Raw genomic sequence first — 25,083 nt, forward strand, 5'->3', positions numbered from 1 at the left:
TGGGAGTTAGGTTAGAAGGGGTGGATAGTGGAGGAGTAGTTGTTGTTGATGGTTCAAGGTCTTCCTTGGTTGATGAGGTGATAGTCAAGCAAGATCTTGATCCTTCTTTGGTAGAATTAAAGGCTTCGATGAGTAGTGGTAAGGTGGAGGTTTTCTCCCAAGGGGGAGATGGTGCCCTTAGGTACCAAGGTAGATTATGTGTTCCTTGTGTGGATGGTGTGAGGGAAAGAATCCTTGATGAGGCTCATAATTCTTTTTATTCTATTCATCCGGGGTCAACAAAGATGTATAGAGACTTGAGGGATGTGTATTGGTGGGGCGGTATGAAGAAGGACATTGCAAAATTTGTTTCGGGTTGCCATAGTTGTCAACAAGTTAAGGCCGAACATCAAAGGCCGGGTGGCCTAACTCAAGACATTGAGATACCTACTTGGAAGTGGGAAGAAATCAACATGGATTTTGTAGTGGGCTTACCCAAGGCTAGAAGAGGCTTTGATTCGGTTTGGGTGGTGGTTGATCGGATGACAAAGTCGGCTCATTTCCTACCGGTTAAAACTACTTACAGGGCTGAAGAGTATGCCAAGTTGTACATTCATGAATTGGTAAGGTTGCATGGGATTCCTTTGTCTATCATCTCGGATCGTGGTGCCCAATTCACTTCTCACTTTTGGAAGTCATTCCAAAGGGGTCTTGGTACAAAAGTAAAGCTTAGCACGGCCTTCCACCCTCAAACGGATGGCCAAGCCGAAAGAACAATTCAAACCTTGGAGGATATGCTTAGAGCTTGTGTATTGGAGTTGAAAGGTAGTTGGGATGATCATCTTCCTTTGATTGAATTTGCATACAACAATAGTTATCATTCTAGTATCGGTATGGCTCCTTTTGAGGCACTTTATGGTAGACGGTGTAGGTCACCGGTTAGGTGGTTTGAAGTTGGAGAGGTGGCCTTGTTGGGTCCGGATCTGGTCATGGATGCTCTTGAGAAGGTAAGGATGATTAGGGAGAGGTTGAAAATAGCCCAAAGTCGTCAAAAGTCTTATGCCGATGTGAGGAGACGGGATCTTGAATTCAAAGTGGGTGATTGGGTTTATTTGAAATTTTCTCCAATGAAAGGTGTGGTTCGTTTTGGTAAGAAGGGGAAATTAAGTCCTAGGTATGTCGGTCCTTATGAGATAATAAGAAGGGTTGGTAAAGTAGCCTATGAGTTGGGGTTGCCCAAGGAATGGAATTAGTTCATCCGGTATTCCATGTATCGATGTTGAGGAAATGTGTTGGTGATCCTAACGCTATTGTACCTCTTGAGGTTGTGGGTGTTGTAGAAGATAATTTGACGTATGAAGAAGTCCCGGTTCAGATCTTAGATAGACAAGTTAAAAGGTTGAGGAACAAAGAAGTGGCGTCCGTTAAGGTGCTTTGGAGAAATCAACAAGTGGAGAGTGCTACTTGGGAGGCCGAAGCGGACATGCAAAGGTGTTATCCTTATCTATTCAACTCCACTCAAGCCTAAGGTATTAAATCAAGTCCTTTGTACTCCATTGAGTCTTACATTTCAGCCCCTGAATCATTAATGTGCATATATGTTTAAATTGATGAGTTATGGATGCTTTACACTAAGTTTTGAAATCTTGAAGTGATGTTTAAATAAATTTTTTGCATTCATGTTGGGGATGATATGTTCTTACTAAGTCTTGCCTTGTACGTCTCTTCTACATTCGGGGATGAATGTTCCCAAGGGGGAGATATTGAAATGACCCAAAAAGTTCTTAAAAATGTGCTTCGGAAGTTACCGGAAACTTGTTTAGCTATATATATAAAAAATAAAAAAATCCATTTCATTTTTCAAAAATCCGACTTCATATTCTTGTTTAGGGGGTCAAATTGAGTGGGAAATGGGTCTAACCCAAATTTTAGAGCAACCGTATCAAAATCCGAAATTTTCAAGTGAAGCCTTTTTCGAGGGTCTACTTTGGAGGGTCATATCTCCTAGCACACAAATTATTGGGTGGCCAATAACATATCCATGGAAAGCCCTTTGAGTTAGCTACCTAACGCACTTCGTTTCACCTCATTCGGAGTTCGGACGAAGAAGTTATGCCTATTTTCGTAAACTTTGTCCGGCAGGAAAGGCAATTTCCAGTGAGCGTTTTTACTGTTCACCCGCCTCATTTTTTTTTCCGAGTGTTGGACCATTTTTCCAAAGGGCATATGTTATTTCCTATATACCATTAGTTCAATTCCCATCTCTAAAACATTTCCCAAAACACCTCTCCCATACTTGGACACATTTTCTCTCAAGTTCTCTCAAGAACCCTAATCCAAAACCTTCCTCAAGATTGAAGAGACTCTTACTCCAAGTTCCAAGCTTCCATTGAAGACACTCTCAAGACCTTCATAAAAACTCAAGGTATGTGGTGTTGAACTCATGGGTCCTTCCACCCATAGTGCCTAGACTCTATTCTACTCACTAATTCATGGTTTAAGTTAAGATTCATAAATTAGTCTTGTTCTTTGTAATAATTTCTTGCACATTGAATTTTAAACATGAAAAGTGATTGTTTTGAGCATGTTGTGACTCTAGAACTTGAACCTAAATTTGGAATGGATGTGGAGATTTTCATGTGGTATTGTGGGTGTTAAAAGGTGTTGTTGTAGGTTGTTCACTGGTATGGCTACATAATTACTACCCTATTTTCCATGCTCTTTGATTCCATTACATGCCTTCAAGGTGTTTGACAAAATGTCCAACTATGGAGAATTGATGAATCGATGCTTTAAAGCTTGAGTTATGAGATGTATGGAAATCCAGAAATGTGCTGATGACAAACTAAGCTTGTGTATATGTTCATTCCATACGTGAGATTGCATTAGAGCCTAATGGGAATTTCCTACATAAAGTGTTGCATGACCATGCCCGGTCCGGGGGAAAAGAACCGGACAACCATGTGAGAGGTTTATATCTCACCATCTAGGATGCTTGGGGTGTGACCAACATCAACCATGTGAGAGGTTTATATCTCACCACCTAGGATGTTTGGGGTGTGACCAACATCAACCATGTGAGAGGTTTATATCTCACCACCTAGGATGCTTGGGGTGTGACCAACATCAACCATGTGAGGGGTTTATACCTTGCCACCAGGGTGTCCGGGTGTGAACGGCATCCCCCATCCTAAGTTGGGGTTATAGATTGGTTGGATCATGCATACACATATGATATCTACTATTAGTATAGATTTACTTAAACATGTTTTGACTTCACTTTGATCATGCATCCTCATATTGTTATTCATAATGCCTATGAAACTATTTCTTGTATTTCGATTGTGTCCTTGTCTATTGTTGTGTTGCACCCCGCATACTTAGTACATTCCAAGTACTAACGCATATTTTGCCTACATGATGTCACCATGTAGGGACCGGAGCTACTCTTGATCCTTCTCTCCATTCACGTGGCTAGTACGGTGCTTATCCGAGTTGTTGGTGAGTCCTCAATGATTCGAGGGCTATGTTATGTTTCCTACTCCTATGTATTTTGACTATGAGGGGAGCCGGTAGTATGTCATGGCCCTGTCCTATCTGTGTATGTAGAGGTGTGCGTTGGACAAGTATTTTGTAAATGAGCTTGACTCTTGTTCTATGATGTCATTTTGAAATGGTTTGCCCTTAGTCCCTATTTCCCGTTAATTAATGTTGAATGTACTTCCGCGATCGATGAAGTGTGATGACAAGTTTGAGAGGCTTGTTTGGGGTTCCTTCGGGTTCCTCATTCGCCATGTCACGTCTAGGCCCTAGTCTTGGGTCGTGACAGGAATATGACAACAGGCTTAGACTTGAGGAGGAGTTCTGGAAAGCCAAATCACTCATCAATTTGCTAAGCGAGAGTGATTCCAACACCAGATTCTTCCATACCTCGACTACTAACATGAGGTGGAAAAACAAAATCTTAGTCCTCAAGGATTACTTTGGCAATTGGTACTATGATGAGCCTAATCAAGAAACAAGTCACAACTTTTTCTCTTCAACCTCTACAAAATAGAACACCAACTATCACAACTCACTCACAAACCTCCCTACTCTGAGCCAAACACATAGAGTAGCGAGCAGACTATCTCCATGGATGGGCCAATCAGTGTAGTGGAAATCCGTCAAGAAATCAATTTATTCATACCCACCAATGCATTTGGTCCATATGGACTCTACCCTCTTTTCCACCAAAAATAATGGGATAGTGTAAAAGGTAAAGTTGTCAGCTTCTGTGAAGAAACCTTTAGGAAAAGTGTGAGGGACCCTCTTATGAACAAAACTCCCTTGTGCCTTATACCAAAATATTCGAATGCCACAATTCTCAAGAACTTCAGACCTATTGGCCTATGCAACATTGGTTACCAAATTGTCACTAATATCATAGCCAATAGAATGAAAAAGCACCTCCCAACTATTATTGGGCCTAGCCAGACAAGTTTTCTCTCTGGAAGGAGAGATTTTGATAATGTGATCATCCTCCAAGAACATCTTCTACTTCTGTAGGATGGAAGCAATTAATCCTAATATGATCATGGAGATCGACCTTGAGAAAGCTTTCGATAGACTAGAATTGTCCTTCATTAGGGATTCTCTGGACTTCTTAAACTTCCCCTTAAAATCTCCAAACTCATCATGTCATGCTTCATAACATCGACCATCCCCCTCCTTATTAATGGGTTAAAAACTGACTACTTCCAACCATCTGGGGGAATTAGGAAAGGAGACCCAATCTCACCCTACATCTTCATCATATGCATAGAAAGGCTATATAGAGATATTAACAAGGCAATATGAATCGATCATGGGCCTCATCAACATCTCTAAGGCTGGGCCAAAAATATCCAACCTATTTTTTGTTGATGACTTCACTCTCTTCTCACAGGAAAACACACAAAGCTACAAAAACATAATGCAAATCCTAGACACTTTCTGCAACAAATCAGACCAAAAAATAAACCTAAGCAAGTCAAAGATCATTTTCTCCCATAATAGTTCAACAACCAATTCAAAGAAAAGTTCCACCATCTTGAAAATACCAACCAGCCCCTACTTTGGGAGATACCTTGGCTTCCAATTTTTCACTCAAAACCTGATAACAGTGACTTCCAATTCATCATTCACAACTTGAAAACAAAACTTAATGGTTGGAAGACCAAGTTCTTTAACATGATAGAAAGGACTCTGCTAGCGAAATTCTCTTTGAACAACATTCCCTCCCATGTCATACAGTACATCCTGCTACCAAAAAAAGTGAATGTGAACATCAATAGGATAGTTAGAAACTTCATCTAGGGTACAACAGTAGAAAAGGAAAGGTTGCACCTAATAGGTTGGAAAACTATCACTCAGGGAAAGAAAGAAGGGGGAATGGATCTGCAGAAAAGTCAGGCCAGAAACAGAGCTCTCCACACCTCCTTGGTATGGAGAGAATGCAAGAATCCCAAAGCCTTCTAGGCAAGAACCCTTTACGTCAAGTATTGCCACAAGAACAATTTAGCTATGAGAAGAAAAGTAGTATCAAAAGCCTGGAAATGCATAATGCCAGGCTGGAAGACATATGTCAATGGATTAAAATGGATTTCCAATAACGGTAACATAGTTAGGTTCTTTTAGGAAAATTAGATTACAAATCTTAGACACATAAGAAACCTCATCCAATGACCTCTCAGCAAGAACGAGGACATGCTCACTTTGGAATCTATGCTTGGAGAAGGAGAATGGAAACTAAGAACAATATCCTTTGAAATCCTTGAGAACATTTCATACCCCTGACTAGGAAAGATGATAAGCTTATTTGGGGACTCAGTAATAATGACCTCTTCTTTTTCCAAAGAGTTTACTCTCTTCTCGATAAAAAGGAAGAGAAGCGAAAAATGAGCATCTAAAAGAAGTCTGGATGGATTTGGAAACATGTAATTCCGAATAAGATCAAAACCTTCATATGTCTCCAACATCACAACATGTTACCTAATAATCACTACATCCATAGCATAGATATCTTCACTGATCCACACTGTCTCTTTTGTGATAGTAAGAGTGAGTACATCACACACATCCTCTTCCATTTCCCAAAGGCAAGAAACTTTTGGAGGAATATGTCCCTCCACAGCAACCCCGTATCGAGATAAACCCATCTTCTATGAATGTAATCAATTAGATGTCAGTTTGGGACTCCCGTAAGGAAAACCTTTTCAACACCTGGATACCCTAAAAATTGGTAATCCCTTCTAGCTTGTGGCACATCTAGCTAGGAAGAAATACATGATCAAAACTAGCCTCGTCATTGCAAGTGCTAGTAAATATCATCTCTTGATCAATGCAATAACAACAAAAGTAAGAGAAAATATTCAACTCAAATGGAACCCCTCCACCACAAAGCACAGGCCAACTTAGCATAGATGGATTAGCAGGAACGATTATAGGGTAAGGGTATTAGAGGAGTGATAAGAAATCATAAAACAGATTGAATATGTAGTTTCAATAAAATGCTTGACCATACAAATGCAATCCAGGCTGAACTCATAATAATACTCCAAGGCCTTAAAATAGAAAAATCAAGAAACATATTTCCACTAAAAATAAAGGTTGGCTCTTTGAGTGCAGTATACATGATCACAAAAGGCCACCTTCCTTATGCTAATATAATTTTTTAATGCAAGTCCTTGATGCAGTAGTTGGGAGCAACACTAGCACATGTGTTTAGAGGGTTGAACAAGGTAGTGAATGCGCTGAGGAAGGACGGAGCTAGGCATGGAGCTCTAGGAAACCCCTACAATTTTTGAAGTCCCCCTTTGTGTGCGCCCTAGTAATGTTACAAGCAGATACAGGGGAACTATTTTTGCTAGAACAATGTTTTTCTGAAATGGAAATGCTAACGGCATACCATGACCAATACTTTTCAAGTGGGGAATGCCCCTTAATCTATGTAATTAAATTATGTTTTTTCTCTTTTTATAATATATTGACATCCTTGCTAGAGAAAAAGTAGTGTAAGATGTGTTATGTACCATGAGTAACATTTTGTTTTTGTTTGTCCGAAAATATCTTCTTAAAAGAGCCCTCTTGATATTCGTCTTTCATGTGCTCTTCTGAATTTTTGTTCTTTCTGGCATCTGTTTTCTTTTTCTTTTGTGATTTGATCATCCTGAATGTACACTATAAAATTAAATATAAAATGTAAGATCAACTAATAATTTAAATCTACAATTTATGCTCACACTAAGTCAAATTTTCTCTTCATATTAATTAATCCAAAGTTAGAAACGAATGAAATTATAGAAATTTAAAATAGAAAATACTTCAGCTATATGAATTATGGATCGAAAAAAGGGGAATTTTTGTACAATCATTGTTACACTGTATTTCTATCAAACTTAAACCAGATTAGAGATTAGACATGTAATCATACAAGATTGTACAACAAGGACATAAAATTTGGATAATTGAGGCCATCAAATTTAAATCTAGGAGTAAATTTACAAAAAAAAATTACCACAAAAAGGAGATAAAATATTAAATCAAGTTAAATCAGTTATATGTTTTTTGAATCGTTTGTGTGAGGTATGAGCACTTAAGAATGAATCATCACGACAACATACCCATTGATACCCACAAATAAGATCTGAAAAGGCTAAGATGTATATAAATTCTTTCCTTACCTTTATGAGATAGAATGATTGTTTCTGATAAATTTTGGCTCAAACAAAATCTTTTTGAAATAGGGTTGCACTTGTGAATGAATCACCACAACAACATACTCGGTGTTATCAACAAATAGAATCTAAAAAGGTTAAGATGTATAAAAAAAATTCTTACCTTTATGGTATATATCGTTTGCTTATGATAAATGTCGGCTTAGAAGAAATCTTTTTGAAATTGGGTTTCAAAAAGGGGGGGAACAAAAAGAAAGGGAAAATTAGGCATCTAACAATCTTATTATTATAACTCCAAAACTTATTAGAGATGGTCCATAAATTCAAAATTAGAATATTTGCTAAATTAAACCACCAATTTATAGGTGAACAAAGGAGCATAGAGAATGGAAACAAAATAAGATTGGAGATAATCAAACTTATCAATTGTAGACACGTAATTTTTTACCGAACTTAAGGTCTTACACCATTTCTAGAGCATAAATATTTTATAAAAATCTAAATTAAATATTTTGACTTTTACCTTATTTTAGTAAGTTTATTTTAAAAAGATTTGAAAACAACAAAACTATGTATTTTCTTTTAATTTAGATTTAATAAATAAGCTAGTGTTTCTTAATTATATTTTTAGACTAGCTATTTGATTTTTCTTATATTTTATTAATTCAAAATAATTAATTAATATTTTTATTATTATGGTTTTTGTATATATATTTAAATGGTTTTTGTATATATATTTAAATGGTTTTTGTATATATATTTAAGCTAAAAAAATACTAATAACTTAAACTACCCACACTACCCCACTTCACCTTTCAACCCCAGTACCCCAACTCCACTACCCATCTCACACCACTAAACACTCCCTCACTCCCATGCACACACGACACACATGAAAAAGAAAAGTAAAACAATATAAACAATACATACACAATCAGAAAAAAGAAACAAAAACCCCACCCCTATAAAGAACAAAACGCACAACAACAAAAAAGGAATCAAAAAAAAAAAAATCAGCAATACACATACACCTACGGCTATGGGTGTTCATTGGTCGGTTTGGATCGGTTAATGGTCAAAATCAAAATTAAATCAACTTAATCGGTTTTAAAATTATCAAAACCAAACCAAACCAAATATAGTATATATTTATCGGTTCGGTTGTTATCGGTTTCGGTTCGGTTTGGTTTGGTTATTCGGTTATTAAACATAGACAAAAATAAAAATACATCTAAAACATGAAAAAAGTGACAACAGTCCATTTAAAACGAAAATAGTTAGAATGACTAACATTACAGAATTTTCAATCATTGAATTTACTATGAATAAAGCTTCAAAATTCATTATTTTGGCCTAGAAGAAAGAGACGGTGATATATTCAATCTTATAAAGAATTGTCATAGACACACTCATATACATAAAACCAATAAGATAAATATTCTCACCTTGGATATTTTTTCTTTCATAAGTAAATTATAAAAAAAATTTGATGAAAACACATATACGATCTTTAAAATTGTTTATAAAAATAATATATGATGTATGTATAATAATAAAATATATGTATATAATTTGTTGGTTCGGTTCGGTTATTTCTTTGGTTTTTTCGAACAAAACCATACCCAACCCATATACTATCGGTTTTTAAAAATCTAAAATCAAACCACACCTAACTTAAATAAAAATAAGTTTATTTAATCGGTTTGGTTCAATTTTTTTATTTGGATCGATTTTTATCCAAACCATGAACACCCCTACGGCTACGGCATATTACATACACTCCCACACTACCAAAAAATACACACACCCGCACAGCAACACAAAAGAAAGAAAAAAGAAAAATCAGCAATGAGAAGGAGAAGAAAGAAAAAGAAAAAAGAAAATTTACGCAGCAACACAAATTTAGAAAAAAAAAGGTTGAATTTGAGGTTCGCTTTCGTGGTTTCTTATTATGATATTTTATTTTCGTGAATTAATTTTCACAAGAGGTAACACTGAATTCTATTTTATTATTGTTTTTGTTAGTTTTATGTCATGATTGTGTAAGAATTGATTCCAATATATTGAAGTTGTTCATATTTCGTATATGTTTGACTTATTAATATTTTTAATGTAATTATAATATGAAATATGTTGAACATTTATATTGTTAAATTTAGAGTGAAATGTGGTATATCATATAGTTGTTTTTGCTTGGTTAAGATCCAATATTTTTCCTTTATTTGTTATACCTTGTTATGCCAAGATTTGACTCATGAATTACTATGAATAAATTGCTTAATTAATATAGATTTTTTATATTCGTGTGAGAATAGTTTTTAAAATAGATTGAGTAAATCATCTGGATACAATTTATTTTATGTCATCTAAAGTATTTAAGGTTCTTGGTATTCTATAAGACATGGATCTAATGCTAGTTTCAAAATATAGTCAAAAAAGAAATAATTTTTTTTTCTGAAAAAATGGAGACTTGGGGATGTTGTATTATTTTGAGGTTGCTAATTATTATTTTAGATGGTTGTAACATAATTATAGGCAATATTAAGAGTTGTCAAATATTTAAAAAGTAGAAGCATAATTAAGTTTTGTCTCAATTAAGAATGTGGTTACACATCTTTTTTGAGATACGTACAAAAAATTTAAGGATGCGATGACGCACCTTAGCCTTATTATTTTAATAATTAACTTTCTTTAGTTAAATTAAAGAAGTGTGAAGAAAGACTTTTAGGTATAATGTACTCTAGATAAGAAAGCAGTTATGCTTCTAAGCTATTGTATGTCAAAACCAAGAATGCAGTTACGCATCTAGGTTAAGACCAAATAAAAGTTCAACAATAAAAATATGAGTGAAACTGTAGCATATAAAATATATCCAAAAATAATTTAAAAGTAACTAGAAGTCAATAAAAGCGATCATGCTAGAACTACAGGACTCAAGGGATGCGTAACACCTTCCCCTCAGTCAACAGAATTCCTTACCCGATTTCTAGTTTCACAGACCAAAATTAAAGAGTCATTTTCCATTGATTAGGGATTCAAAAAGGTGACTTGGAACACCATAACTCAATTCCAAGTGGTGACTCTGAAAATAAAAATAATTCCTATTCAATATCGTCACTTAAATTGGAAAAACCCTTCCTCAGTGCGCAAAAAGGGGTGTGACATCCATCACTCAATCTGAAGGCAAAAATAAATGGAATAAAATGAAGAAATAAATCGGTACCGTCTCAGTCATGAATTGAATAAAATGGAGAAGCAAATTGATACTATCTCAATTGCCTTTATATGGCTCCTCTTGAATGTTCACTTATGTTGGTTAAATTGTCTCCTATTAGCTGCTTAAATGTTTTCCTAAAAAATTGAAATTAAAACGAAGAAGTGAATTACTCAGTGTCTCGCATTTTATGTATGTACACTCTTAGTTGTTGAGTTATTCCTTGAAAGCTATATTTGTTGTCACGACCTAGGGGTACACCCTAAATGTAACATGGTGTATAGAACCCCGAAGGACTCCATACAAGGAACATAGTCCTCATAACATAAAAAATAAAACAATTAAGAGTAAAACACATTTCAAGTCTAAAAAGTTTTTCATAAAAGAAAGCGAAAGTCTAGACACTTATCTCATCATAGCCATCTATTACAATCTTGAATGAAATTGGGCCTAGCCCATACATCATGTCCAAAAAGGAAATACAAGAAGTGGAAACTACAATAAGGAGAAGTTTGTCCTCGAACCATGAGGACTCACCGAGCTCGAAAAGAAATCAAAGTCCAAGCTCTAGCCACTAGAATGGAAACATTGTTTGTCAGACCCTACATTTGGGGGGAATGTAGGCAAGAGTATGCGTTAGTACAAAAATGCACTAAGTATGATAATTATGCATAAAAACATTGAAAACATGCAAAAAGGGACATTTCATTTCAAAGCATGCAAATGCCAAGTTTAAACATCATATAAGAGATTAGACATCATAGGTCATAAATATGGACAATATAAGTCAACATCATCTTTAAACCTTTGCACTCATGTACAATACTTCTTGAAGTAACCGCAGTGCATTATTCATGTTCTTGTGGTGGGATATAAGCCTTAACCGACATGAGACCATGTGAGCTATAACATGATCACCCGATGTTACCCACACCGAAAAGGGTTGTCCTACTTGCCTAAGGTAGAACCATTAACTCTTAGCTTTGGTGGATCCGCTAGCAAGATAACCTATGAGGAACATAGTTTATGGGATACGGAGATAGCTACTAGAAACCCAAACTAAACTAACGTAAAAGGTTTCCATCTCATGAGGCATACACGGAAAGCCCGAAGACGTAATAGACTTCCATCTCATTTCAATATCCACTCGGTGCTAAGCATAAATCCCACAGAGTACTTACTAAATCTTACTTAACTCATGTCTCATGTAAGGATGTTCTTGACAACCAATCCAAGTTAGTTCATTAGAATAGCTCATTAGATCATGCGTGAGAAAACCTTTCACTGTTCATGTCTACATGTAAGTTTTAGATTCAATTAGGTGAGAAAGCATTTCAACCTTAGGATCTTCATTATGTAAGAAAACCCTTCACATCATGTTCATTATGTGTTCATGAAAATGTTCTTTCAATCAATCACAGCAACATTATCATAATCATTGACACTTCACTCTCAAAGTGTCCTTAAAGCATTTACTTAGAATTCATAGAAAAACATGCATAATCTCATACTTTACCTTTTCAAGGTTCATAACCTACTCTAAATCATCACATCTAGAATTCAAGCATTAGACATAGATTTAATTATAATTCATTTGATACTATCACTTGATGCATCAATTCATAAAATTCTTCTTTCATCGGCAAACACCCATATTATAAGATCACAATTGAGAAATATGGGGATTTCAAGGGTTCTTGGGGATACATCATAAAAACCATAAGAAATCATCAATTTATGCTTATAATAACATAATTCAACCATTAGAATCGAGTTTTAAAGGAACCCATGACTTTTGAATCAAACCCTAACAATGGGGAATTTCTATCTTTCTTTTGAAATTGGATTTTGAAGGAACTCCATGGATGCAAGGTGTCCATGGATGAAAGCTAGCATACCTTAACAACAAAGCTCAATGCTAAGCTTTAATGGAGAATTTGGACCCTTATCTTGAAACCCAAGGTGAAATCTTCCTCTTCTTCTTCAAGTTCTAGAGAGAGAATAAGTAAGATGTGTTGGTTTTCTTTTGATATGCAGGTAAAATGAATTAAACAAGGTGAATTTGGGGTAAAAAGACTTATATATGAGTTCTAAATGTAGGAAAAATGACATAGTATAGGAATTAATTAATTAGGAAAAGACCCAACTACCCATAACAATAACTGCCAGCACACGACCCATGACCCACCATCGATAGACCATGGGTGGACCTACGGTCCGTCCTACACGTCCATGGTTGGTGGTCAGAGAGTTTTTGCCAAGCCACGGACCCCTGGACCACGGAATGTGGACCCACCTACTACCCGTAGGTCCAGCCGTGGTTCATGCCCTGGAACGTTTGGGGAGACCCATCCACGAACCCTAAACGACAAACCGTGGTCTGACCCACGGCCCGTCCTAGTGGATCGTCGATCCTTGTCAGAAAGTCACGTTTTGGGGGTTCCAACCATGGACCACACCTACGGTCTGTGGGTCCACCTATGGACCGTCTGTAGTCCTCGTGGATGGCACCTGTAGGTTATGAATTTTTTGTTCATTATCCTTATTCGGATACGGGGTGTTACAATATCTCCCCCTTGGTACCATTCGTCCTCGAATGACACTCTAGACACCTTACGGGAGTCAAGACTAGCAGCCCATCACACATGCAACATCATAACAATGCACAAAACAAAGGAGGACACATCAACTCCATACTAAACACATTCAATGCATAACAAGGAAGTAGGAACCACATCTAACAACCCATTATTCATGGAACTTTCAACATTTCTCATGTTCTAGGAGGAACTACCTTCTTCAAGCTCAAAAACATGCTCAACACAATCTCATGAAGTCAATATGCAATTTACTCTCAAAAAGCATAACTAAAGCATGTTCAACAATTATCTCATGAAACATATAGGCAACTCATACTTAATGCACAACAGCATGAGCAAAGTCAATCATATAATTCATTTTCTTTCAAAACATAAGCATTCATGAACATGCATAACTTAAGGAGACCATGGACACATAAAATACACATGACTCCAAAATATAGAACAAACCAAGAGGAACTCATTACATCAAGCTAGAGTAGGAGTAGAAGGAAAGAGATGAGGATTTCGAGACATCATATCGGTCTCGGCCTCCTTAGTAGCACCCTCCACTAAGTGATTCCTCCACAACACATTTATAGAAGCAACTTCCTTATTCCTTAACTTCTTAACTTGCCGGTCCAAAATCTCAATCGGAACTTCCTCATAAGAAAGACTTTCATCAACTACCAATCCTTCTAGGGGAATTATGGCCGTCGAATCTCCAACACACTTCTTAAGCATAGATACTTGGAAAACCAGATGAACTGATGCCAACTCATTTGGCAAGTCTAACTCATAGGCAACCTTACCAATATGTCTCAAAATTTGATATGGGCCTACATACCGGGGACTAAGCTTCCCTTTCTTACCAAACCTCATTACACCCTTCATAGGTGAGATTTTCAAGTAAACCCAATCATGAACCTCGAACTCAAGATCCCTTCTTCTAACATAGACATATGACTTTTGTCGACTTTAAGCCGTTTTAAACCTTTCTCTAATAAGTTGAACCTTCTTAATAGCTTTATAAACTAGCTCGGGGCCTTTCAAAGCAACTTTTCCCACCTCAAACCATCCTATAGGAGATCTACACCTCCTACCATAAAGAGCCTCAAACGGAGTCATACCTATGCTTGAATGGTAGCTATTATTATAGGCAAATTCCATCAATGGAAAATGGTCATCCCAATTACCCTTAAAATCAATCACACAAGCCCTTAACATGTCTTCCAAAGTTTGAATAGTATGCTCCTCTTTCCCATCGGTTTGGGGATGGAAAGACATGCTAAGCTTAACGTTGGTACCAAGACCCTTTTGAAATGACTTCCAAAATTGAGAAGTGAATTGCGTATCACGATCAAAAATAATAGACAAAGGCACACCATGCAATCTTACGATATTTCTCATGTACATCTTGGCATAGTCCTCTGCCGAATATGAAATCTTGACGGGAAGGAAATGAGCCAATTTTGTCATTCGCTCTACTATTACCCATATTGAATCATGTTGTCTCTATGTGTGAGGTAAACCAACTATAAAGTCCATATTCAAGTCTTCCCACTTCCAAGTAGGAATAGAAATGTCTTGAGACAAACCTCCCGGCCTTTGGTGCTCAACTTTCACTTGTTGACAATTTGGACATTTGGCCACAAATTCCGCAACATCTTTCTTCATCTCATTCCACCAATAGACTTCTCGTAAGTCACAGTACATCTTGGTAGATCCCGGGTGAATAGAATATCGAGAACTATGGGCTTCTTCTAGAATTTGTTCCCTCAAGTCATCCAGATTTGGACACATAAACAGCCTTGATATCTAAGCACACCATCTCCCCCTTGGGATAAAGCCTCAACGGATTTCTTAAGAACCACCTCTTTCAACTCAACCAAAGTGGGATCAAGACCTTGCTTAGCCTTCACATCCATCACAAAGGATGATTCGGAACCATTATGGACCATGACACCACCCTTGGTAGAATCCACTAGTTGAAAACCTAATTGGGCCAACCTATGAACATCAGGAACCAACTCTTTCTTTTTTTTCATCTACATGAGCCATGCTACCCATTGACAATCTACTAAGAGCATCCACTACCACATTAGCTTTACCAGGGTGATAAAGGGCACTCATGTAATAATCCTTTAAGAGTTCTTGCCACCTTCTTTAGCGAAGATTCAATTCCTTTGACTAAACACATATTGTAGACTTTTGTGATCGGTGAAAACATCAACATGAACCCGATACAAATAATGTCTCCATATATTTAGGGCAAAAACAACTGCCACTAACTTAAAATTATGGGTAGGATAATTCTTCTCATGGACTTTAAGTTGCCTTGAAGCATAGGCAATCACCTTACCATTTTGCATAAGTACACATCCTAACCCAACTCTAGAGGCATCACAATACACAACAAAACATCTGTACCCTCTGGTAAGGTCAACACCGGAGCAGAAGTAAGTCTATCTTTCAACTATTGGAAGCTTTTCTCACAAGCTTTCGACCTCACAAACTTAGCCTTCTTTTGAATCAAAGTCATCAAAGGAGAAGCAATAGAAGAAAATCACTCAACAAACCTTCTATAATAACTGGCCAAACCCAAAAAGCTTCTAATATCGAAAGGAGATAGAGGTCTAGGCCAACTCTTGACCGCATTTGTCTTCTTAGGATCTACCTCAATACCTTTGCTTTACACAATATGACCAAGGAAAGCTACGGACCTTAAACACAATATGACCAAGGAAAGCTACGGACCTTAAACAAAATTCACACCTGCTAAACTTTGCAAAAAGTTGTTGGTCCTTAAGAATTTGCAACACAATCCTCAAATGGTCAATATGTTCATTTTCACTCCTTTAATAGATCAAAATATCATCAATAAACACAATTACGAACATATCAAGGTATTTTCTAAACACCCTATTCATCAAATCCATAAATGTCGTTGGAGCATTAGTTAACCCAAACGACATCACCACAGACTCGTTACCCTCTCACCATTCATTAGTGATAACCCAAACGATGATCAATCTTATAGAAGTAGCTAGCCCCTTAAAGGTAGTCAAACAAGTCATCTAACCTTGGAAGAGGATACTTATTCTTCATGGTCACATTATTCAATTGACGATAATCAATCCACATCCGAAGAGACACATATTTCTTTCTAACAAACAACACAGTAGCACCCAATGGAAAGATACTTGGTCGGATGAAACCCTTATTTAACAAATCCTTTAGTTGCTCTTTCAAATCTGTTAACTCCGCCGGAGCCATTCTATAAGGAAGGATAGAGATAGGTTGCGTATCTGGGAGAAGGTTAGTGCCAAAGTCTATTTCCCGCTCGTGAGGAATACTGGGTAAATCATCAGGGAAAACTTCTAAGAATTCATTAACTACAGGAACCAACTCAAGAGTAGGGATTTCGGAATCTACATCCCTCACCCTAACAAGATGGTAAAAGCAACCTTTTGAGATCATCCTTCTAGATTTAAGATAAGACACAAATTAACCTCTAGGCGTAGAATTTCCCATTTCTAGTCTAGGATAGGCTCATTTGGGAATTGGAATCTAACCACCCGAGTCCTACAATCAATAGAGGCATAACATGCATGCAACCAATCCATACCAAGAATCACATGAAAGTCTAACATGTAAAGCTCTACCAAGTCAACAAGAGTAACCCTATGGGATAAGGAAACGGGACATCTTCTATAAACCCTTTTAGCCACCACAGAATCACCAACAGTGGTAGAGACATAAAAAGGTTCTAATAACACTTTCGGGGGAACATCAAACGTTATTCCACATATGGCTTCACAATAGATAAAGTAGCATCAAGATCTAAAAAATCATACACATCATGATGAAAAACTTTTAACATATCAGTGACTACATTTGGGGAGTTTTGTTGGTCACCTCGAGATTGGAAAGCATAAAAGTGGTTTTGTTTTAGAGCATTGGTGTTTGAACTGCTAGGAGGGGCTTGCTTGCCCTTTCACCCCTTAACCTTGAGCATCGGGAAATCTCTCACCTTGTGGCCACTCTTTCCACAACCATAGAAACCATTTGTGTCGGCTAGGCACTTTCCATCTTGTTTCATTCCACACTTCACACAAGTAGATTTAGCAAAAAAAGAACCACCTCCATTTCCTCTTTGAGGTTTAGGGTTATACACCCTTTCCTTATTAGACTTAGGAGGAGCATTATAGGAATTTTGACTGGAAAAACTTTGTCGAAATCTAGGCAGACCTTATCCATCGGACTTTGCATTAGAGAAGTTTCCATCACGGGTCCTTGCCCTTTTTACCTCCCCAGACTTTTTCTTGAGTTTCTAGTTCTCAATTTATTGTGCATGGACCAAAACACGAGAGATGTCCATGTCACCAATGAGCATGGTGGTACGGTACTCTTTAACCACCATATCGGATATATCCGTCACAAACTTACTCATCTTAGCTCTAGAATCTGCAACCATTGTTGGAGCATACCTAGACAATTGGGTGAACTTTAGGGCATACTCATTCACACTCATAATTCCTTGACGAAGGTTAATGAACTTTTGCACCTTTGATTCCCTCAACTCAAGGGGAAAGAACCAATCAAGAAATGCCTATTTAAACATTTCCCACTCTACGGGACCTTTTCCAACCGGCCTTACCTTTTTCCACTGATCATACCATATTTGAGCAACCTCCTTCAATTGGTAAGCAGCCAATTTCTCTTTCTCTACCAGAGTCATCCCCATAATAGCAAGTACCTTATAAAACTCATTGACAAACTCTTGAGGGTCTTCCTCAACTTTGGAGCCATAAGATTCCGGAGGGTTCATCCTCATAAAATCCCTCACTCTCAAAGCCATCGTACCCACATTTGGGTTCTCGGGAGCTACTACCTATCGATTGGCTTGTGCCATCATAGCTTGGGCCAACATTTGAAAAGCCTACCTAACCTCCGTAGTAGTCATATTCTCAGCCAAAGTATTTACCAGATCTTGGGGAGGAGCTTCTTGTTCCACATTGTCACCTTACATCATTCAAGCATTCCTTTTGGTATTCATATCCTGAAGACATAGGACAAAGATTATGAGAGAGATCTTTTAGAGGTAAACTCTATGACACAAATTAAGAGTAACGAAGAGGTGAAATTTCATAAACATCTTATTGCCTCTTATTCATAAATGTGGTGCGCTTCATACTCATGAACAAGAATCTACTAGACGTGGCTTATGAGACATCATTCAAAGATCAATCTAAACCTTGTGCTCTGATTACCAAGTTTGTCACAACCCAAGGGTACCCCCTAGTTATAACATGGTGTATAGAACCCCGAAGGACTCCATACAATCCACTTGTCCTCATAACATAAGAAATAAAAAAAATTAAGAGTAAAACAAATTTCAAGTCTAAAATGTTTTTCATAAAAGAAAGCGAAAGTCTAGAAACTTGTCTCATCATAGCCATCTATTACAATCTTGAATGAAATTGGGCCTACCCCATACATCATGTCCAAAAATGAAATACAAGAAGTGGAAACTACAATAAGGAGAAGTTCGTCCTCGAACCATGAGGACTCACCGAGCTCGGAAAGTAATCAAAGTCAAAGCTCTAGCCAGTAGAATGGAACCCTGTTTGTTGGACCCTATTTGAGGGAAATGTAGGCAAGAGTATGCGTTAGTACAAAAATGCACTAAGTATGATAACTATGCATAAAAACATTTAAAACATGCAAAAAAGGGCATTTCATTTCAAAACGTGCAAATGCCAAGTTTAAACATCATTCAAAAGATTAGAAATCATAAGTCTTAAACATGGACAACATAAGTCAACATCATCTTTAAACCTTTACTCTCATGTAAAATACTTCTTGAAGTAACCTTAGTTAATTATTCATGTTCTTGTTGTGGGAGATAAGCCTTGACCGAGATGAGACCATGTGAGCTATAACATGATCACCCGGTGTTACCCACACCGAAAAGGGTTGTCCTACTTGCCTAAGGTAGAACATGAACTCTTAGCTTAGGTGGATCCACTAGCTAGATAACCTATGGGGGCACATAGTTTATGGGATATAGAGATTTCTACTAGAAACCCAGATTCAACTAACGTAAAAGGTTTCCATCTCATGAGACATACATGGGAAGCCCAGAATCAACTGACATAAAAGACTTTCATCTCATTTCAATGTCCACTCAGTGTTAACCATAAATCCCACGGAATACTTATTAAGTCTTACTTAACTCATGTCTCATATAAGGATGTCCTTGACAACCAATCCATGTTAGTTCATTAGGATAGCTCATTAGATCATGCGTGAGAAAACTTTTCACCATCCATGTTTGCATGTAAGTTTTAGATTCAATTAGGTGAGAAAGTCTTTCAACCTTAGGACCTTCATTATGTGAGAAAACCCTTGACATCATGTTCATGATGTATTCATGAGAATGTCCTTTCAATCAATCACAACAACATTATCATAATCATTGACACTTCACTCGCAATGTTTCCTTAAAGCATTTACTTAGAAATCATAGAAAAACATGCATAATCTCATACTTTACCTTTTCAAGGTTCATAACCTACTCTCAATCATCACATCTAGAATTCAAGCATTAGACATATATTTCATTATAATTCATGTGATACTATCACTTGATGCATCAATTCATAAAATTCTTCTTTCATCAACAAAGACCCACATTATAAGATCACAATTGAGAAATATGGGGATTTCATTTGTTCTTGGGGATACATCATAAAAACCTTAGGAAATCATCAATTCATGCTTATAATAACATAATTCAACTATTAGAATCAAGTTTGAAAGGAACCTATGACTTTTGAATCACACCCTAACAATGGGGGATTTCTATCTTTCTTTTGAAATTAGATTTTGAAGGAACCCCATGGATGCAAGGTATCCATGGATGAAAGTTATCCTACCTTAACAACAAATCCCAATGCTAAGCTTCAATGGAGAATTTGGACCCTTAGATTGAAAACCTAGGTGAAATCTTCTTCTTCTTCTTCAAGTTCTAAAGAGAAAATATTTGAGAGGAGTTGGTTTTCTTTTGGGATTTAGGTAGAATGAATTAAATGAGGTGAATTTGAGGTAAAAAGGCTTATATAGGGGTTCTAAATGTAGGCAAAATGACATGGTATAGGAATTTATTAATCAAGAAAAGACCCAACTAAGCCTAAGAATAACTGCCAATAGATGACCCACGACCCACCACCGACGAACTGTGGGTGGGCCTACGGTCCATCCTCCACGTCTGTGGTTGGTGCTTAGAGAGTTTTGGCCAAACCACGGGAACTTGGACCATGGAACGTGGACCCACCTAAGGCCCGTAGGTCCAGCCGTGGTTCCTACCCTGGAACTTTTGGGGAAACCCATCCACGGACCCCAGTCGACGGACCATGGTCTGACCCACGGCCCATCCTGGTGGACCGTTAATCTGGGTCAGAAAGACACATTTTGGAGGTTCCAACCACGGACCACACCTAGGGTCCATGGGTCCTTCTACAGACCGTCTGTGGTCCTCGCGGATAGCACCTGTAGGTTCTGAATTTTTGGTTCATTACCATTATTCGGATACGGGGTGTTACACTAGTTTAATTTTGGCAATTTAATTTATCAGTTATCCAATTAAGATGAGAAAGTCTTTTAAAGTAAATCACATAAATAGACTAGAGTTTTTAATCAACTATTGCAAAAGATTTCCTTTTATAGGTATTGTAATAGTGATATTTTAACATCAATTGAGAAAGTTATTTAAAATTTATCATTTTTTACTTTTGGCATAAATGCCTTATTTCAATATTTTGTAGTTTTCATGTGTTTTAATTTTGAGCATAATACACGACTATTCTATTTGGTATGATATTTCTAAGGTGATTGATCTTCCACATAAATTGTATGTGATATATTTTTTTAGCCACTTCTTCACAATTATAGTGTACTAGATTTTTCTTTTTCAATTTATTTACTCACCTTATTTCATTTTGGTGATTAAAATTCACACATTGTAGATTTTTTTTTCATAGGAAAAGCATATATTATTTAGTAATATTAAATTTGTGTGCTAGTTCAATAAGTGTCTATAATTTCTTGACAATGTGAAAATGAATTTAAATAGTTCTCAAAAAGTTAATTAAATTTATATTTGAATAGTCATATTCATTAGCTAATACAAAAGTGTACAGTTTCTAAACTTTGATCAATTAATTCAAAAAATTCTCACATAATTGATGGAATCATTTTAAGTAATCAATTTAACTCTTCTATGTCACGGTAGTGTATGCTAAATGCACATCAGTTGAAAAAAGACGTCTCTGGAGTAGCCTGGAAGAGGTTTACCATTTGACTAATGGGCCATGGTGTATAGGGGGTGACTTTAATGCCATATTAAGCCCTGATGAAAACATGGGGGGCAGTCCCCTTAGGATGAATGAAATTCTAGAATTCAACAACTGCATGAATAACTGTGAAGTCAATGACATCGGTTTTGTGGGACCTAACTTCACCTGGTGTAATAACAGAAGTCCCAGAAAAATAATCTGGAAAAGACTCGATAGAGTGTTTGTTAATAACCAATGGACTCAATTCTTCAACACTAACGTTGTTAGAGATCTGGTGAGGACTGGATCGAACCATAGAACTTTGCTCATCAACTGTCAGAAGGATCAACAGGAAGGTATTAAATACTTTAAATTTTTAGATTTTTGGATTGATCAACCATCTTTTATGTAGGTAGTGGAGGAATCTTGGAATTCTCATGTTCAAGGAAACTCTATGTGGATTCTACAACAAAAGTTGAAGACTCTCAGCAAGAAACTGACTCATTAGTCCAAGGAAGTAATTGGAAATGTTTTTGATCAGGTTATCTGGTGGGAAACGAAAATCCAAGCCCTCGAAGATCTGGAAATTCTCCACAATAATGTTCAATGCATGGAAGATCTTAATAGAGGTCAAGCAGAATATGTAAAATGGATGGGTATACAGGAAAACCTTCTCAAACAAAAGGCTAAGGCCAAATGTTTCGAAGAAGGGGATTTCAACACCAAATACTTCCACAGTTTGATTAGAGAAAGGAAAAGAAGACTGCAATTGCACAGAATTAAGGATCATATAGATAATTGGGTCCAAGGTGATGAAGAGATTAACAAGGCTGCTATACACCACTACAACATGATTTTCAACCTCCAACATCAATTTACTGATAATAGCATTCTGGACAACATACAAAGGGTCATTACTGAGGAGGAGAACTCTTTACTAACCATTATGCCTGGTCTTGAGGAAATTAAAAATGTTGTGTTTAGCATGAGTTCGGATAGTTCCTCTGGTCCAGATGGTTACAGTGGCGTATTTTATCATAAGTGCTGGGAGGTGATCAAATATGACATTCAAAATTTTGTCCAGGACTTCTTCATAGGCAAAAACCTTACTAAGTTTTTCTCACATACCTGCCTTGTTCTTATTATCACTAAAATTCATTCTAAAAGGCTTAATCCCCTTCTAGACAAGATCATCTCGGATAACCAAAGTGTTTTTGTTAAAGGTAGGATGATCACTGAGAATGTGCTACTAGCCCAAGAGTTATCTCGAGAGATTAAACAAGACAATATAGGGGGTAACATGATCACCAAGTGGGACATGGCCAAAGCCTACGACAAGATGTCATGGAAGTTCCTAATGGCGGTTATGAGAAAGTTCAGCTTCTCTGAGGAATGGTTAGACATCATTTGGAGACTTTTGTCAAACGTGTGGTACTCTATTATCATTAATGGTGCCAAGATAGGCTTTTTCTCTTCTAGTCAGGGTCTTAAATAGGGAGATCATCTCTCTCCTTCTTTGTTTATTATAGGTGCTGAGGTGTTGTCTAGACTCCTTAAGAACCTTAAAAATAATGAAAACTTTACTCCTTTTAGTATGAATACTTCCAGTTTTATCATTAACCATTTAGCATATGTTGATGACATCATTATCTTTTCAGGTTGGAATTCCAAATCAATCAAGCTTGTTTTGAAACAAGTGAAGACATATGAAAAAGCATATGGCCAGAAAGTGAACCAAGAAAAAAGCTTTTTCATCACAGCTCCTAATACTTCTGCAAGTAGAATCAATAGGATGAGATCTGCCTCTGGGTTTATGGACAAGAACTTTCCGTTCACCTACTTGGGATGTCCAATCTATCATGGGAGGAAAAAAATATGCTACTTTGAGGGCATGCTAGCAAAGATTGTTAAAAAATTGAATGGGTCGCAGAGTAAAATGCTTTCGTACGGGGGAAAGATGGTTTTGATCAAAAGTGTACTACAATCGATGCCTACATATACTCTTTCAGCTATGAATCCTCTAAAAGGAACTCTAACTCTTATTGAAATACACTTTGCAAATTTTCTTTGGGGAAGGAAAGAAGGCAAAGACAAGTATTATTGGTCTTCCTGGGAGAATTTGTGCATTCATAAGGAAGAAGGGGGGATAGGGGTGAGGAAATTGGAAGATATTGCAAACTCTTTCACCTTGAAGTGGTGGTGGAGGTTCAGAACTCACCCTTCTCTCTAAGCCTCTTTTTTTAGAGCGAAGTACTGTAAAAGATCCCATCCCGTCTCTAAAGCCATTGCTTCCTGTGACTCTCATGCCTGGAAAAATATGTTAAAGATCAGAGACCAGGCTGAGCCAAATATCATTAGGATTATTCAATCAGGGAGTTCTAGTTTTTGGTGGGATAATTGGACAGGCAAAGGTGCTCTAGCCAAGTTATCTCCTGGACGTGGAAAAAGTTCTAAAATCTTTGTGAAACAATTCATTGTTAATGGTGGCTGGAATATTGTGAAGTTGAGGCAAACTCTTCCCGATCAGCTTATAAACGACATAACGGGGATCCACATAGGCAACAATGATGATAATGACTACCCAATGTGGAAATCTACCGACAATGGTCTCTTTACTAACAAGGCTGCCTGGGAACTTTACAGAACCCATAAACCAAAGAACGAATTCATGAACAAGATTTGGCACTCGAAAGTTCCTTTCAAAGTTTCCTTTTTGACTTGGAGAATCATTAAAAAAATTGCCTTTTCAAGATACTTTATATAGGTTTGGAATTAACAGACATTTAACTTGTTTTTGTTGTAGGACCTCACAACTAGAAACAGTACAACATGTATTTGTTGCTAGTGAAGCAGCTTTTTTTCTCTGGAACGCTATTGGAAATCCTCTTGGGATCACTCACAATAATGAGCCTATTATAAGTGTCTTCAAGAAGTGGTGGGACATAATATCCATGAACAAAGTCCACCAATGGATCTTGCACATCACACCCATTTTCATATGCTACGAATTGTGGAAACAAAGATGTGCTTGTCGATATGGAACACAAAGGAAATTTCATAATACTACAATGGTGTTCTAAGGGATATGGTGTATTAGAAACATTGTTTCTAAACTTTTCCCCCCGTTTAATACTATTACATTGTGGACTGATTTTTGTGATATTGCAGAAGGGATCAAACCAATACAAAAATTGACTGAAGTCAAATGGAGCACACCTCAAATAGGCACCATTAAAGTTAACACCGATGGAAGTTTTTTATGGGAGATAGGAAGC

General features: G+C 37.0%; 1 protein-coding gene across 1 annotated transcript in view; it reads left to right on the forward strand.

Moving 5' to 3' along the window:
* The window catches only part of LOC125834791 (uncharacterized), a 47,317-nt gene extending 22,745 nt beyond the window's left edge, over window positions 1–24,572 (forward strand). The window contains exons 5-7 of the mRNA XM_049513943.1: window positions 22,350–23,292; window positions 23,467–23,902; window positions 24,053–24,572. Coding sequence (XP_049369900.1) covers window positions 22,350–23,292; window positions 23,467–23,902; window positions 24,053–24,572 — 1,899 coding nt within the window. The remainder of the gene's footprint in view (window positions 1–22,349; window positions 23,293–23,466; window positions 23,903–24,052) is intronic.
* Window positions 24,573–25,083: the final 511 nt, after the last annotated feature.

The sequence above is a fragment of the Solanum verrucosum genome, unplaced genomic scaffold (assembly GCF_900185275.1).
Source record: "Solanum verrucosum unplaced genomic scaffold, falcon-dt-bn FXZP01000073.1, whole genome shotgun sequence".
NCBI lineage: Eukaryota > Viridiplantae > Streptophyta > Magnoliopsida > Solanales > Solanaceae > Solanum > Solanum verrucosum.